This window comes from Rhododendron vialii, chromosome 12a, assembly GCF_030253575.1.
Source record: "Rhododendron vialii isolate Sample 1 chromosome 12a, ASM3025357v1".
NCBI lineage: Eukaryota > Viridiplantae > Streptophyta > Magnoliopsida > Ericales > Ericaceae > Rhododendron > Rhododendron vialii.
Window position 1 is genome coordinate 32,667,199 of NC_080568.1, and position 17,169 is coordinate 32,684,367.

The 17,169-nt window shown below is 39.5% G+C and overlaps 3 protein-coding genes and 1 long non-coding RNA gene across 6 annotated transcripts; 2 read left to right on the forward strand and 2 right to left on the reverse strand.

The window, feature by feature from the left end:
* Nucleotides 1–708: 708 nt before the first annotated feature.
* On the forward strand, nucleotides 709–7,054 carry LOC131309801 (D-glycerate 3-kinase, chloroplastic). Of its 3 annotated transcripts, none has more exons than XM_058336417.1 (12): nucleotides 709–1,046; nucleotides 2,237–2,655; nucleotides 2,814–2,893; nucleotides 3,005–3,056; nucleotides 3,156–3,197; nucleotides 3,296–3,374; nucleotides 3,486–3,517; nucleotides 3,604–3,672; nucleotides 3,918–3,992; nucleotides 4,094–4,210; nucleotides 4,287–4,337; nucleotides 4,413–7,054. In XM_058336417.1, exons 1-12 carry the CDS (start codon nucleotides 827–829, stop codon nucleotides 4,548–4,550), a joined length of 1,374 nt encoding a protein of 457 aa, XP_058192400.1. In that variant the 5' UTR covers nucleotides 709–826; the 3' UTR covers nucleotides 4,551–7,054. The 3 variants fall into 3 exon arrangements, with proteins under 3 accessions (XP_058192400.1, XP_058192401.1, XP_058192402.1); XM_058336418.1 differs by having other exon boundaries at nucleotides 711–1,046; nucleotides 2,246–2,655; XM_058336419.1 differs by having other exon boundaries at nucleotides 713–1,046; nucleotides 2,270–2,655.
* LOC131309802 (uncharacterized) lies at nucleotides 6,699–7,904 on the reverse strand. Its single transcript, XR_009195008.1, has 2 exons — nucleotides 7,251–7,904; nucleotides 6,699–7,069 (listed from the first exon to the last, which is right to left on the reverse strand). It is a non-coding gene; the product is annotated as an uncharacterized LOC131309802 (long non-coding RNA).
* Nucleotides 7,905–11,611: 3,707 nt separating this feature from the next.
* Nucleotides 11,612–13,113, forward strand: LOC131309803 (protein CDI). Its single transcript, XM_058336420.1, has 2 exons — nucleotides 11,612–11,799; nucleotides 11,917–13,113. The coding sequence occupies exon 2, from the start codon at nucleotides 11,926–11,928 to the stop codon at nucleotides 12,778–12,780; it is 855 nt and encodes a 284-aa protein (XP_058192403.1). The 5' UTR covers nucleotides 11,612–11,799; nucleotides 11,917–11,925; the 3' UTR covers nucleotides 12,781–13,113.
* A 1,130-nt stretch (nucleotides 13,114–14,243) lies between these two features.
* On the reverse strand, nucleotides 14,244–16,869 carry LOC131309804 (auxin-responsive protein IAA1-like). The gene is made up of 5 exons (XM_058336421.1): nucleotides 16,518–16,869; nucleotides 15,796–15,974; nucleotides 15,209–15,320; nucleotides 15,047–15,108; nucleotides 14,244–14,706 (listed from the first exon to the last, which is right to left on the reverse strand). Exons 1-5 carry the CDS (start codon nucleotides 16,790–16,792, stop codon nucleotides 14,582–14,584), a joined length of 753 nt encoding a protein of 250 aa, XP_058192404.1. The 5' UTR covers nucleotides 16,793–16,869; the 3' UTR covers nucleotides 14,244–14,581.
* Nucleotides 16,870–17,169: the final 300 nt, after the last annotated feature.

Genomic DNA, 17,169 nt, shown 5'->3' on the forward strand with positions numbered 1-17,169 from the left:
TAGCATATGTTGATTTTCTAGAGGTAAAAAGTTAAGGCGAAGACAATTCGAAGTTGTAGCCAATGTGCAATTTTCTGATATCAAAGCAGCTGAGTTAAAACTTGTTCGCTCTAATAAACTGGCACTTCAATTCATTCCTACCCAAGGCAATTGGTTTCTTTCTTTTCTTTTTTTTAATCATCATAAAATGCTCAAAGGGCTACAAAAGACTCAAAATTCGAAGCCCTCCTTCATTGAGAAGAACGATTCTCAACTTTCGGATTATCCATATAGATTGAATTACCTCATCAAGTACGATGAAAAAAATAGAATAGAAAATTTTTGGGGAACAAAAAACTCCCACAGAAGAGAGGGCCCGTTCCGCTGTTGGTCCTTAAAAAATAAATAAGTACTTATTTGCATCTTTCAAGTTTAAAAATAGTATGCTTATTGAAATAAAAAAATATCCAATATGAAATTTGTTGAGATCTATCAAACCCTGCAAAAAAAAAAATTTATTTTTATAAATCTATTATTTTTAAACTTAAAAATAGATCTTATTTTTTAGTTAGTACTTATGGAGTATTTGAGAAAGCGGAACCGAACTTCGAACACCCGTTCAGAAGCAGTTGGGTCCGGAATCGGACCATCGAGACTCCCGGGCTGGAGGGTATTTTCGTACTTCTGTCGTCGTCAAAAAACTCGTTGCGAGTTAGCTCTGGTTCTTCTTGTGTGGCCTCGAATGCTATCCGAGCTAATCGCTTCCACTGCCGTGTGACTGCCTGCGTGTAAAGTTTTCCCGAATTTTCATCGCGAGAGAGAGAGAGAGAGAGAGAGAGAGAGAGAGATGACGATGGCGGTTTTGAATATTTTATCGCAGCCGACGACCCCATGGCCGACGAAAACCGCTTCCTTTTCTCTCTACAGCTGTAACCATTACTATACTAATTGTTACATATTCAGTCGATTCTCCATCCGTTCATCTCTCTCCTCGCTTTCCAAAGCTGTAATTGTATCAGCAAAACCGAATCTCTCTTCTCAGATGCTTCCTCAATCCCCAAAATCAGGTCTTATCATGTTCTCTCTTTCTCCTAATGCCTAAATTGTATCCAATTCGACTCTCATTCGTATCGATAATAGGTTTGTTTGTGTCTTGTTGACTTATTCTGTAACTTTAGTTTAACATTTGCCTGAATTTTTAACTATAGAGTTCGTTTACTGTCCTTTGGCTCTGTTTGGGTAGGAGTGGATTTGAATTAACTTATACCATGTCATAATATTGTATAGGATCCGACTTATTTTGCAGTATCATCTCGTCCATTCATCTCAGTAATCAATGATTCGGGTTTTAGAAAGTATCTCCGCAGAAATAATAGTTTCTTCCTAAGAAGAGTCTTCCAACAAAATCTAACCATTAAAAACGCTTTGGGACGGATAGATTGCATAGACTGCTCTGTGCAGTCCAAACACAGACTGTAGAGGAGCCGCTTCCTATTGTATAAGAGGTTTAGCTCCAAGTGACTTGTGAAACTCATGGAAGATAGATTAGAGGTAATTATTATATAATGGTTCTTGTATAGCTGCAATCCTTTAGGATAAAGGATTTCAAGCAGTCACATTAAAGCTCCCAAACTGAATGGCCAAAAACCAATATGTAAGCTATTTAAGAAAATATGTAATATATTCATCTATCAAACTCCGATATTCACCACTCTCTTTACGAAGCTTTGGTTTAGTCTCAAGTTATATGATTTAAATAGTTGATTGTTTATCTAAAAGTTATGCTTTGTTTTGCTGGAGAGGAAGCTAGAAAGTGAAGGGTTTTTTCCCCAATTTTTATGTTTCATATCGACACATGGAAGTGAACAGTTTTCTCCGCTGAGCTTCACACAGCTATTTGGTGCTTCAAAAGTAACACAACCCAAAACCGTGATAAATTCAAGAGAGTGCAAAATTATGGCAATTATGAAATTTAATGTTTCACCCTGTTGGCAACCAAGTGGAATTTACGGAAATGTTGAGTGATACTAGTGCAAAACTCCTGAGTTTCTAGCATCTGTTTTAACCTTCCTTCCTTCTTGAAGTTTGTACTTTGTTTATTCTTTCATGGAGATATCCTATGAGTTGAGTTCCTTTTTTTTAATCCATAGTGAAAGATAATGCTCTATTCCAGTTCAAGGGCGTCGACAATTGAAGTTGACTTTTGTTTCTATTCCCCTGCTTGATATTTTTGGTTCATTTTGTCGTATGACATAAGGCACTGAAGTGCACGTGCAAGACATTGATGCAGGCTTGGGATGTTCATGGATACAAGACAGCTCCAGCTGTCCTGACACTGTTTCCAACAATGGAAGGAGGCAACGTCCATTGCATTCTGTTTTTCCCTCAAAACCCGCAGAAGTTTCCTCTGTACAGGACCTTTTTGAATTTATATGCTCAGGCCCACTTCTAAACAAGGTGGGCATGACTTCAGAGATGGTGGCCGAGTCCATCGACAAGTGGTTAGCGTATGGATTACACCTTTGCAGGTTGTTTCAACTAAATGAACTCTACCTAACACTACCTCAGAAGGCTAGGTTTTATCACTACTATATACCAGTCTTCTTATGGTGCGAACAGCAAATTTCTCATCACAGTTCCAAGTTTAAAGATGGAGAAGAGGTCACTCCTATAGTGGTAAACATAAGATGTTCACACCATCCCTTTCTTCTGTTATAGGGGGTAACTTTTTTCCCCAGACATGACAAGCTGCTCAATTCTCATTTTGTAGTCTTGACGTGTGTACTGTGAACGGACTGGGTAATGCTTTTTAACATATTTTTTTTGTGATGCAGATTGGGTTTAGTGCCCCTCAAGGTTGTGGAAAGACTACACTAGTCTTTGCTCTTGAGTATCTTTTCAAAGTCACCGGGAGGTAGATTGCAGAAACGATGATATCTATTGTGTAGAAGCAATCTTGTCAATAGTTGAATGGGAGTATGACAACATGAAAGGAATTCCTTATATTGATTCACGTTAATCTCAGGAAGTCTGCTACAGTATCCATAGATGATTTTTACTTGACTGCAGATGATCAGGTAAAACCGTAAACGTGTTCGATGGAGTCTTCGGATATTGCTTCCCTTCTTGTTCTTGTTTGTGTTTGCATTTTCTGATGCAATCTTTCTATGGTATAGGCTAAGCTGAGAGAAAGCAATCCAGGAAATGCACTTCTAGAGGTATCAACTAACTTGCTCCCCGTTAAAATCTCGTAGCTTGAGAGATGAGGAAGCATTTTCAAAGAACAAGGTAACGGAGATTATTGGCTCACCTGCAGTTGCGTGGAAATGCGGGAAGCCACGATCTTTCATTTTCTGTTGAAACATTGACAGCTCTAAGCAAATTGACTAAAGGAGGTAGGAGTTTTCCCTCATACAGATCTCTTTGCATTTGGTGCTTATAGTTCTATTACTTATGTCGTTAGTATGGTTATCATGGGTAATGAATTATGTGTGCTTTGTTGTCAGGTATGAAGATGAATCTACCTCGATATGATAAAGTAAGCTCCCTGCACAATTGAATATGCTTGTTGTCAATCAAACCTTTCATTTCAAGGTTCTTATCAATTGTTTTTTTGTTTTGCAGTCTGCAAACAACGGTAGGGGTGACAGAGCTGATCCTTCAACATGGCCAGAAGTTGAAGGGCCTCTTACTGTAAGATGTATCTTCAATTTGTAGTTGGGATAGGCAAATGTTGGTTAAGATGTGGATGTGACAAAAATTATGGCCAGCGTTCCATCTGCCATCCCAAATGACTGTATCATCAACTCAGAAAGCGTTAAAAATATTTTTTTTTTTGTTACATTTTATAAACCCAACAAAGTTTATTTAGTGTGTCAGTAAGGAGAACCACTAAAATCTTTGTCTTCCTCACCATAAGTCATTTGGATTTCATTTAGGCCATCCTGTTTGAGGGCTGGATGCTTGGGTTTAAGCCCCTTCCAGTTGAAGTAGTCACGCCTGTTGATCCACAGGTATTAGCACTTAACAAATCATATGTAGGGATACATCTAGCTTCTTCCCTTGTCACTCTGATGGGGACCTTATTAATTCGAGTGAAAGTGTAATTTTACAGCTTGAGATAGTGAACGAGAATTTAGAAGCTTATTATGATGCATGGGATAAATTCATAAAAGCATGGATAATTATCAAGATTAAAGATCCAAATTGTGTCTACCAGTGGCGATTGCAGGTTAGCCATTGGTTTGCAATTTCAGAATATTCTTATTTTTCGCAATACCATTTTATAATCGTTAGCGAATTTGCAGGCAGAGATTGCCATGAAGGCTGATGGAATGCCTGGGATGTCTGATGAGGAGGTGGGCAGAATAATTTAATCCCTATTAGCTTTATATCCAATCCATTTTCCGAGGTTTTATTTGGGTTTGTTTCAGGTTGAGGACTTTGTTTCACGATATTTGCCTGCCTACAAGGCTTATCTCCCTGCACTTTACTCAGAAGGACCCAATGGTTCGGATCCAGAACGGCTCCTTGTCATTGAAATCGATGAAGGGAGGAATCCCATCCCTTAATTAGGTGATAACTGTCCAGATTATTTTGTGCTGTAAATCCTTTTTTAATCTTGCAGAATTCATAATTGACGTGGGCATGCTTTAGGAAAGAGCATCATTACTGTTTTGTGTTTTTCATAATTGTACGTGGTTTAAACTCATGTAAAGGGAACTGATATTACATAATGCAAATTGCTATTGCAAAGAAAGAAGGTTTTGCTATCTGTTAGAAACTATCTGGCACATTTCAAGTAAAACGAAGTGTTTAGAAGTAGTCCCCCCGGTAACCCATTGATGTTAATCAGAACACATTAAAACACTAATAGATTTATTTAGACTCATTAGCCAACTGGAAAACTCAATACCCTTTAAGACACTCCAGGCAACTGATAAAAGAAGCAGAAACGAAAACGACACCCACACTTGAGTGGTATATAAGACAGGCTTCCAGTAACAGAACTTAGGTGCAATCACTGCAGTCTGCAGAGAACATCCAAACAACACTCGCAAGCCTTGTCCTTGGGGCGACATAAGCAGCAACACATCGTGAACCAACTGCCCAAAGTTGTGTGAAAAATAAGAAGGGATAAAGCTAGATAGTTTTCTTTTTCCCTTGTTTTTCAGATCTTGGATTTTTGTGGGACATGCAAATTCAAAACCGACGGTGCATAATCTCTCAAAGCCACTCGTCTTACCACACGACCTAAAAAACATATACAGTTAGTGAGAATGCATTACCAACTGTGAGACTAAATTAGGTCTATTTGATCTGTTTTTCTCTATGCATATTTAATGTCATAATGTTATTTGCGTGTTCATCTTTTGAAGAAAGATGGAATACGTAAGCAAACCTTAAATGTCGTAACGGAATAAAATGGATTAGTGTAATTTGAAAAACAATCCCATTAAAAAGCTATCAGTCAATTTTAGAAGGAAGTGAAAAAAGCAGACTTAACAAGTCAATTATAGTGAAACATATACTCCTGTACAGAAGGAACATGACTTATTGAGAAGGATGGAAGAAACACAAACCAAGCATGGAGGCAGCCTTTGTGTGTTCATGCCGCGGTTTGATACGTTTCAAAGTATGCCATATTTTGGGAGGCTGGGGCGTCCATTTTTCCTTGTGATTTCCTTGTGATTCAATGGATTAAGAAGTGGGCAAAAAAAGAGAGAGTTATGTGGTTTTAGCTCAATTGTTTCTATTGGTTGATTCAGATCCAACTTGTCTAACATTTATAGGGACTGAGGGGCAAAAGGTTTTGCTCACATCTTACTTGGATCCGTAGAAGTGCCGAATAGTGGCCCCAAAGCATTAGTAATGCTACAAACGTAGATGTTCGGACACATATCGTCCGATGCACGTGGAACCCATGGAATGCACGTAGGATCCGCACATATTGAATGACTTTGGATACATCTATGTCCGGACGTCTTTGTGTGAATCATTTTCCTGTTGGTAATTGGTGTTAAGGTTTTGGAAATGGCTGATTGGGGAAAAAAAGAAGAAGAAGCACTAAGATTATAGTCTTATAGACATGAATAAAAATAGGCTGCTGATTTTGCCACTCCCTTTTTTGTTAACGCCGCTCCCCTGCAAGTATATTTTTGGTGCAAAAATACACTTACAGTGGAGTGACGTTAACAAAAAAAGGGAGTGGCAAAATCATTTTCCTAAAAATATGGGGCCTCTTATCAAATTTGAAGAATTGGAGGATACACTACAGCTGAAGAGGATTTGAGGCTAAACTTTATATGACATAGGAGTTGGTTATTATTGCCAGGTTGAGAAATTAAAGGACAAATAAAGTATAGGATCTATTGCTTGCTCTGATACCATATTAGATTATTAACTACCAATTCATCTAAAAGCTTAAGCGGTTTACGGTTAGAGGGAATGATAACTTTATTATTTATACCTTCAACAGTCTTGCGCCTGACTAAACTTCGGATCCAGTAAGTTGAAGTGCAAGTTTTTACTGATTTCATGGTAACCAATTTTAGTCCAAAAAATAAGAGGAACGTTTCATAAGACCTGTACCACCAGTGTACCAAAATGATTAAAACCAGCTTAAATGAAATAGAAATGGTGAGATTCGAGAAGAAAGTTCTTGTGGAACATTATGATATACTGAATCAAGACATCAAGGAATTTGTGGAAGTACATCATTAATAAACCAAATGCTTGTGCCCGGTCTTTTTATTTGGAAGTAAACAGAGAAAACAAAAAAATCATAATTTGACAGAATTGCAAGTTTACAGAGGCACTCAACACTCTCACTAGGCCAGTGAAGGCTACGAACAAACAGACAACAACAATAATAACAGAACTCATGTAGTCCTCAATCATTGGAAGTATGAGCTACGAACAAATAGAACAAAGGAAAAAATAAAACGATGAAATAAGGTGATGATAAACCATAAACATTGGCCTAATAATCCCTTGTGCATGAATAAATTAGGAGCAGTTACAACAGAGAATGTCCAAACAACACTCGCAAGTCTCGTAGCAACAGCAACAACAGCACATCGCGAACAAACTGCATAAAAAAAAACACAATACCATTAAATAATAAATTCATACCCAATACACACAGATTCCCGAAAATCGTTTCTTAGTACATTGTTCTTTTTCACGTAGCTTATTTACTGTCTAATCTCGTCTTTGTATCCAAAATTATACTGTATAAGAATTTAAAGAGAATTGAGAGAAATACGTACCAAGCATAGAGGCAACCTTTCTCCTCTTGCCTTCTCTTGATATGATCAGTGTATGACATCTCTTCAGTGGCTGGAGCATCCATATCCACATCCATTTGTTTGTTGTTTGTTAGATGAATATGAAATTTAGCTTAAATTTCTCTTCTAGGATTCAGATGCAAATGGAGAAAAGCAGCTGCAGTTTTGTTTTTTTATAGAGGGTGGAAGTGAAGACTGGCTTAGGATTCTTCGTGCACCTACCACTCGAGTAATTATTCAGCACTCCCGGATACCACGTTGCGTTGTCTACGTGGTACTCCCAACGTTTACGTAGCGAACAAATTTTGCGGCAGGCACATTATCATTCACTTTTGTTGGGCGATTAGGAGACGAGGAGTGTGACCCACACATTGTGCGGTGACGATCTTTTATGAGGATTACCACCCGACAATGCCACGTAGTACTCCGAGAGTAGCCAATAATTGGCCTACCACTCTTACCCAGTTCATTTTAAAATTGTTGTTAGTTCAAATGTCTCTGTCTCTGTTCGTTTCTGTCTCTTCACCAAATGTTCCTGCCATGAGTGACTCAGTTGACTCTCCCCGTGAATCATGCATGTTTACTACAAACATATCATTATTCAAACATCATGAAATCCACATGGAATGTGTCAAAATCATCGGAAAAACTTTTTGGTAATTGATATGATAGTATTAGGAATATGCGGGATCTTAACAGGATCTATGAGAGTTCTACAAAGAACAAAATCAGGAACAAGAAACACAAGAAGGGTTTTCATGGTTCACTCAACTAGGGCTATGCCCCCACGATCGTTGCAGCTGCGTTGCCCTACGCTGCAATATATACATGCGTAGCGACGATCACAAGAACGTGAATATACCAGCTGAAAGTATCCTAGGGAATTTTCGCTCTTCGTTATGATGTATACAGGTAGAGTTACACGAGTTAGATCTGCGACATGCGACACGCGGCTCGGGGTATAGTACAATCAGACTCTATGCTACTTAAGAAAAACCACTGTTAACCTAGTGTAGAAGACTCCTAGTTAGAGGTATATCTTTTCTTCTTCTTGTTTTTTTGTTTTTTTTGTTTTAGATAGGCTGGACTCATATGACTTTAAGTTGTGAAGAAATTTTAGAACCTCTTCTATGTCTGAAGTATTTTAATTGCAACCATTTGTCTTTTTTTTTTTAAAAAGCAAAAAATTTCATTAATCTCTGAAATTGTTACAAAGATTAATAGGAATAAGAAATAATGACATCAAACACCTAACCCGAGACCCAAACAATCTAAAAAGGTACGAATAATCTTTTGTCCATCTGAGATCCAATCCCCAAGTTTGGCAAGAAACCAAACACGGGAAAATCCATTGGGATGAAGCCCACACCCGTAGGTCTAAAAGTCCAGATAAATACAAGAAAGACCAAACATCTAAGGGCTTAAAAGCCTAAAAGCCCAAATAATGAGACAAACCCAACTGTTACAGCTCAAATCAAACCCAGCTACTACAATCAGACTTGCCGCCATCCACCACGGCAGAACATCTCCACCGCCAGCCACCACACGAGACAGCGACCCAGAGAGACACCCAAAAGCCGCCGCTGTCCACAGTGGCGGACCTAAGAATTTGACATAGTGGGGGCACCAATTTTTTTTGTAACCGTAATATACGAGTTACAGTTAAGCACATTTATTCCAAAATAATTTTGGCATTCATGATAAATTAACAATTTTAAAGTATATATGTATTTTAATAATTAGTTACTTGGGCAAACTTGCGTGCATTGACTAAATGCATTAAAACAACATTATTACATGTTCATCATTTATTTTTTTATTACTAACTCTACTATTACAGTTTTGGGAACAAAAAGCATACAAATAAAATGTGGTGGTAGACTCGAACCCACAAATAATATACAAAACAAGGTACGAACTACCGTTTTCTAGTGCATTTTGGGGGGGGAGGGGGGAAAACCTACCATTTTCTAGTGCCTATTGGGGAAAAAAAAAAAAAGAGACACACACAGAGACAACTAGGTTAGAAGTAGAAAAGCAATAGAAAAAAAAACCTATGTACGAATGGGTGAAGTCTTGAACCACGCACCTCTTGGTTAGAAGTACCGTGCTTTGCACGTGCAACAACAAACAACTTGTTGTATACATTCAACATAAATAATATATATATAAAACCAATTTTTTTTATAAAATGGCGTGGGGGCACGTGGGACACGTGACCACACGTGCCCTATGGTGGGTCCGCCCCTGGCTGCCCACATGCCGTTAGGCAAAAAACCAAGTGATCTCAGGAGAGACACCAGCAGAGACGCACGAACCTTGCAACCCCAACAGGTAGACTGGCGGCCGGCCAACGACAGGAAGGAGAGAAGGGAGAAGACGGCGAAGAAACCAGCGGCAGAGGGAATGAGAAACAGCAGGGGAGGCAAGAACGCCGGAGTCAAACGCCGCCGCGAAGCACCCAAAGGACCGCGGTTATCCCGACGACTCGCAGGTCCCAAAAACGATTCTTCACCTGCATGCACTAGTGGTTATACTTCGTTTTCAATCGTGTCCATTGATGCTCGGAACCAAACAAACGTGGACAGCTAGCTTACATTGTCCCTTCCTTTATTGTGGAGGCCCTACTGAAAACAAAACTTGCATCTACAGAAACCCCACGTTCTATATCTGCTTAAGTACAGTACTTCTTATTGAGAGATCTTCACTCTCCAGTGTATGGATAAGAACATGAGAGGATACCAATTCATATGACAGTTGTCCAGCCCACAATTGGGAGTTGGGACCGATACCTAGCTAGTAGTCCAGTTTGTTATACTTCATTATTCATTTTTGAACTGTCGTGGATTCACCTTGTGTTCACAATAATGATCGAATATCGAACATCATTCATATTTTAGAATTCATAGGCAGATATACGTCCCCGAAAAAATTTAGTTTGATCATCGTACATCGACGTAAAAACTTAGCTCGATCGGAAAATGGTTATCTAAAGGTCTAAAATAAGCAGCTTTACTTCTCAAAAAATAAAACTCTCTCTCTGTTTGTGCATGGTGGTGCACTAATAAGAAAAGCCCCGTCACTTTTTTCGAACTTGCGGGAAAATTTATAGTAAATTATCATAAAGTGACACAGCTTTTTCGTAAGAGGACATTATTTAAGAAAAAAAGGAGTAATGTGTAGTCCGACCTTTATTGTGAGTTCAAGATGACACAACGATCCAAAGCTGAATGAGATCATTATTATTTTTAAATAAAAAAAAGTAACATGTAGCCCGACCATTATTGTGAGTTCGAGATGACACAACGACCCAAAGCTGAATAATAATGGAGGATAACAAATTGAACTACACATAAACAGACAACAATACAACTTGTAAAGTTATAGCTCAGGATCTGCCAAATCCTTTGCCACACCTGCGGCTAGCACATGGGCTTCTCTAACAGAGGCCCTATTAACTGACGTGTGACCACTCACACCTGCATGAAATGGAGAAACGCACGGGACGCTGATTAATAATTTATCCCACAATTCATCAACAAAGCCTACGTACATTCCTATCGATCACGCATTTCTCACATATGTGTCGGTTTCATCCATTTAATTGTAGGATGGGTTCTACACATGTGTGAGAGAATTGTGATCGAAAAGTGGTTTGTACGAGTGTTCCTAGACTTGTGGATAACGAAAATTCTAACTTCACACTCAAATAAACACTCAATCACACACTCATACTCATAATAGGAGTGAGTTCCATACACACTGAATGTGTAGTATGCGCAAATTATGTGATTGGGTGTTGAAGTAGAATGATTGAATTGATAATTGTAGCGTAGGTGCAAGATCCACCGGAAAAATAAGATAAAAAAAATACTATATGGAGCCATTGGGGTTGACAGTTGTTCTCTGCTTTTCCATAAAAGGACATATTTGACAACTGTTCGTCTCTCCACAACTCTTGCGTCGGTGCCCTAAAATATCCACCCAACCACAAAAGAGAATACTTTAACTATCTTGAAAATTTCATGGTTTCCATTGTTGGTTCTATTTTGTGTCCATTGTAGTCATCTGAACCGTCCATCTTGTAGATCTCGCAAAGTAATGTACCCATACAATAGATAGGCCAAAGATTAAATTTCAAGATTATAAAATGGATGAAAATAAATAGTTAAACTTAAAATACTGGTAAATCAGGCCGTCCATTTTATCAATCAAAATAGAATTTTAAACATAGTTATTAACATCCGATCATGCTGGTTTTTTCCATGCGTATATTATTTTGCGAGTCCTACAATATGAACGATTTAAATTACCGGTGTATGCTCAGTGAAACCCACAATGGACTGTGGCGAAAACAGCACGGTTTGGCCTCATACGAACAGAACTTATTCCCACAAAATCCCCATAAATATATATAAGGCCGACCGTAAACAATCAAACATCCGTCAAATCCACAAAATTTTGACTCTTTTCTTCCAAATCGCGTCGTCACCTCTAGATCTACTCTCTCTCTCTCTCTCTCCTCTGCAAGGTAATCTCTCGAACCCTGCATTTCCCTATCTTCACTCCACCACCGCATATACATATAACACCGTATATACAAATGTGAATTGTTTCTGAACTGAATTCTCTGATCTTTCTTTTGCAGCGTATCGCAATGTCGGCGACGGAATCAGGCGCCAAACCGAACGGGACGGAGGAGGTAAAATTCTCAAACCCTAGCGTAGAAATTGGGGCTAATTCGAGCAACGGTAATAATAACGGTTTTCACTCAACCGACAATGGCGCAAACAATATGCCACCGAAGTTGAAGATCTTCGTAGGCTACGATCCGCGCGAGGACCTCGCGTACGAGGTCTGCCGCTACTCGATCCTCAAGCGAGCGTCGGTCCCGGTCGAGGTGGCGCCGATCAAACAGTGCGAGTTGCGCCAGCGCAGCGTGTACTGGCGCGAGAGAGGGAAGCTCGAGAGCACCGAGTTTTCGTTCTCGCGGTTCTTGACGCCGTACCTGGCGAATTACGAGGGTTGGGCGATGTTTGTGGACTGCGATTTCCTGTACTTGAGTGACATTAATGAATTGTGTGAGGTAATTGATGATAAGTATGCTGTGATGTGTGTCCAACATGATTACACGCCCAAGGAGAAAACGAAAATGGATGGGGCAGTGCAAACTGTGTACCCTAGGAAGAATTGGTCTTCGATGGTGTTGTATAATTGTGGGCACCCCAAGAATAAGGTGTTGACGCCAGAGGTTGTGAATTCAGAGTCGGGTGCGTTTTTGCACAGGTTCCAGTGGTTGGATGATGAGGAGATCGGGGACGTTCCGTTTGTTTGGAACTTTCTTGTGGGGCATAATAAGGTTGTGGAAGGAGATCCGGGTACGTTCCCTAAGGCGATTCATTATACACTTGGGGGGCCGTGGTTTGAGGCGTGGAAAGATTGTGAGTTCGGGGATCTTTGGGTTAAGGAGATGGAGGAGTACAAGAAGGCAGTGGAGAAAAAAGGGGAATAAGTACATGTAGCAGATGAGATAAAAATGCAGTGGTTGGTTAAGGTAATTGGTTTCCCTCAGTCTTCTATTGGTCTGCTAGATCTGTTCAGATCCGCTCTTGGCAAATCGGTTACCTGTAGTATTTAAGTAGGCATATAATATATCGGTTTTTTCTTCCTATTGTTTGCTTTCAATTGATTTTATATTCAATTGTAATTCATCAGCTGAGTGTAATAGCTGATTCATTGATCTGTATCAATTACGGGCATATGGGATAGATGGATTTGTTCGTCCTATTGTTTACTTGCAATTATTTCTCTATCCGATTGAAATTTGTAATAGCAGATTCATTTATTTGTGTGTTTATATCTATCAGCTAGGAAATGACCACCACATATGAATATGATTGTACGGCTTTAATTACGGTGCTGATTTGTACAATTTGAGCATGTCCTGTGGAATCTACATTGTGTGTCGTTTGGTTTAGTACATAATACATCTTTCTATCAGTGTATCTACAGTTACAAACATTTTATGTTGGTTTTGGTGTCGACTGTTATCTATCTCCAGAATGCTCACTTTACTTTTGTTTAATTTGGCCAAATGCGTCTTTTATCTCTCTTCTGGATGCACTAGGCACACCATTGAGTTGAACAATCTTTTCCTCCCTAGTGGTAGACCTGCCGTTTGCATTCTCTCTCGGTATGATTTCCACTTTAGCTATCTTGCTTTGTGCCTAAGATCTTTGTAATATGGAAATCTTATGGAGCTTCACTAAAGTTGCACGCAAGGTTTGTATGCCTATGAGCTAATGTGGGAGGATTGTGTGACAGGACGATGTAGATATATTGGTGCTTCAGGAAACTTTTAAGTAGTAACTACTAGAGAACCCGTTTAAGATACGAAACGAATCCATCTGGTTTAAACTTGAAACTTCTCAATCTCAACTGGTTAGGTGCTTTGACTGTAGGCTAGTGGCTGGTTGATCAATTTTCATTTGAGGTGAATGGTATGTGGCCATGTACTCCGGAAACTCTGAGCAATACTTTTGCTTGCAAGATGAAAGCAGCTGACAATGCTGCAGTACCATTTGAGTCTGAAGCTAAGATGCAAGAGACATTGCCTACTTCAATTTCTTGTTCAATTCTTCTTTGAAACAGGGAGAAGCTGGAAGTACCATGGAAATGTAATTTGATTTCTGGTGTATTTGCGATTCTAGTTTCGATGGATTTTAGAGTGGGAAACACTTGAATTATGACCAGATAGGATTTGAATCTGTTTTGGTGTGGCTTGCGAGATCGAGTCATAGTTGCTTCCCTGTGAGTTTGAAGTAATAAACACTATTCTCTTTTCCTGGCTTGTAGAAGCAGATTTCAACCGTTATTATACCAGAAGACAGGATACTATGCTTGGAGTTTAGGCCATCTATTAGAGGACCCATGTGCTGGAGTAGCATTTCCCAATAAAGAGAAAGTACAAACAAATTTATAACTAAAGCCCAGCTCTGTATTATGCTCCTCGTATCCTTTCATACATCATAACCATGCTCAAATGAAAACGGAGCTCTGTATTATGCTCCTAATTTCATTTTATACATCATAAACATGCACAAACGCAGGGGAAAACAAAAGCCTCTAGTGAAAAACACCAAGTCAAACGGTAGACACAGGATGCGGGCGAGAGCCACGGCACTCCTAAACTTCAGCGTACTCCCAAACTTTTCTCGAGAGCCACGACACTCTCAAACTTTAGCTTACTCCCAACTTTTCCACGTAGTTATTGTTATTCGCATCAAAATTGTATTGTTCTTATCACTCTCCCTTCAAACTGTAAGTAACTTCATATTTGGATCTCTCTTTGTTAAATATCTGCTTCCGTCAGTGTGCGAAGCAAAGGCTTCTTTAACCACTTGGGCTTGAGCGTTTTTGAAGGTGCCCTTGGGACTGCCTTAAAAATCACAAAAAGATAACAACAACAAAAAAAATCAGCAAATTGTGACAATCCAAAGTTCCAAGCTTTCTAACATGACCAAGTAGCACCCTGTAAAGCAGTACAGAGCTGCCGATCTATTTCGGCAATCAACAGTCCACATTGTAACCGAGCAATAGACAATCCAAATTTGTATGCAATATGTATGCGCTCAGATTCGATCCGTGTCGAGACGAACAACCGGATTGGTCGCTCTGCACCCGCTCGACAGGGAGCTGTTCGGCAGCATCCCGGGTCCACAAAACTAGACTTCAGTTTGATATATGAGAACATGATTAAGAGAAGAAAATATGATTACCTAACCCAATTGCCTCAGAGCTCTTCATCAACCTTAGACGCTTGCATGATTCAACAAACATTCTGCCAAAAACAGGGGCAAAAACTCCAAGTTCAAGATATATATGGGACTCTTCCATATTGGGTTGGAAAATCGAAAGGGTAGTTAAGGAATTAGACTCACTTCCATGGCACATCACCAACTAGCATCCAATCACCATCTTTGTCCTCGTATGTAGGTACATACTCTGACCCATTTACTGGGTCCATAAGCTTTCTCTCATTCAGGTAATTACCTAGGGAAAAACAAGCTGTGCATAAAAAGACCAAATTACCCTCGCAATACAAAAAATGTGATGGGATCCTCCCTATCCCCAAAAGGCACATGACCCTGTGGACCTTTTTTGAACTCACTTGAAGATCGATGTAGTTCATTTTCAAAACTTGACGAGAATATTAATCATTCAATCAAATACCTATAACTGTGATTTGGGAATTCTTTTATCTTAGACAAAGAAATACTGTGTTGGATAGAAATTAATTTTTCTCAAGATACGTGTTGGAATCGTCTATTGACCAACAATTTATCAACCTAATTCTAAGCATGGTAGATGTTCTTGATGAGCTTTACAAATAAACGATTCCAAGCATCTAAGTTGGCTCAAAAAAGGGTTAAAAATGAACTCAACAGGGCATGCAGGAGGAGGGTCTTCTGAGACTGGAGAGGAGTTAGAGACGCAAAAAACAAATAAGGGATGTTAAAAAGTTTACAGATGGTGAAGCAGCTAAACATATCCTGTAGAACAGTCAAGAGTTGCTGATAGCTGTTGTAAATCTCCAAATCAACTTTCCTCAAATAAGGAGCTCCATCCACCGCCACCTTCACGTATTTGCATGCCTTGTTTATTTTCCTTGTTGATTTCACAGGCGGCCAGCCTACTACTCGTGCTCTGAAAAATTTGTATATATATTTACAAACAAGACACGGCACGATACGGCACGCTAGTTAATTTCTCATGAAAATTAAAGATCGTGTACCCAGTACACGAAGCTCTTGTTTACTATGGACTTTGAATTAAAGATGCTAGAATTAGACACAATTTTTAGAATAAAAACCATGTTGGTAGCCAAAGATAACTAATTTTAACGGATTCGGGGTCCCTATAATGAAGCTAAGCACTATAGGATTGCAGTGAAACAGCTCAACCGTCTATCTAAGTTTTTAATGATCCGAATTTAAAACAAACTCTTCTATCTAGGAAATAGTTATTCTCTACCGTGGAAGAGTTTGTTTTAATTCAGATTGTTGAAAACACTTTTGTACGGCTGGAATTACTCAGTGCAATCCTGTAGCGCCCAACTTCACTACAGGGACCGAATCCTTGAACCCACAAAAGATTGATTTATAAGAAAACAAACAACTGAGGTTTTCTTAACCATCTTGTAAATTAATTCATGGTAGAAAACCCATACATGGATGAAAAGGAACTCACTTTGATATGGGAGATTGGGCTGCCTGATCAGACTCAGATATCTCCTCCTTTTCTTCCAAAGGATCATCTCTAGAAATGACCCCCTGTGTCTCACCCACAAAAATGGTATTAATCCCACGGTTCAACTGATCAACCCTCTCCGAAAACCCACGTTTCGAACCGGACTTCTGCATCCGCGATTCGCCGGGTAGTCCCAGAGTGAGCTCCGTCTCCTTGAAATTCAGGCTGGCGACGTCACGATGTCCCGGCGAGCTTCCGCCCAACGCCGGTGCCATCACCAGCTCAGAATTTCTTCCTTGGTGGGCTTGTTTCCAAATGTACTGTGAGTGACCAAAACCAATTTGGATCGGTCCTTTTTATATACAATCTGGAATTGATTGGGGGGTTTGGAAGCTTTGACTGGATTCTGTACGTCATTATTTGTGATCAAAGCATGTCGTTGATTTCGAGTGCGTTCAAGTTTGGGTCCCTTTCACTCGGTACGTATTTGCATAGTATATTGGATTCTCTCTGCTTTTGTCGGAAAAACGGCAGATCTGTACCCCATGACCAACATTGTTTTGTTTTTTTTTTTGGCAACCACCATGATCAACATCGTATGAGTGGGAATTGGGGACACTGTACGTAGGGCGCTTTTGAGCAGTGCACCATG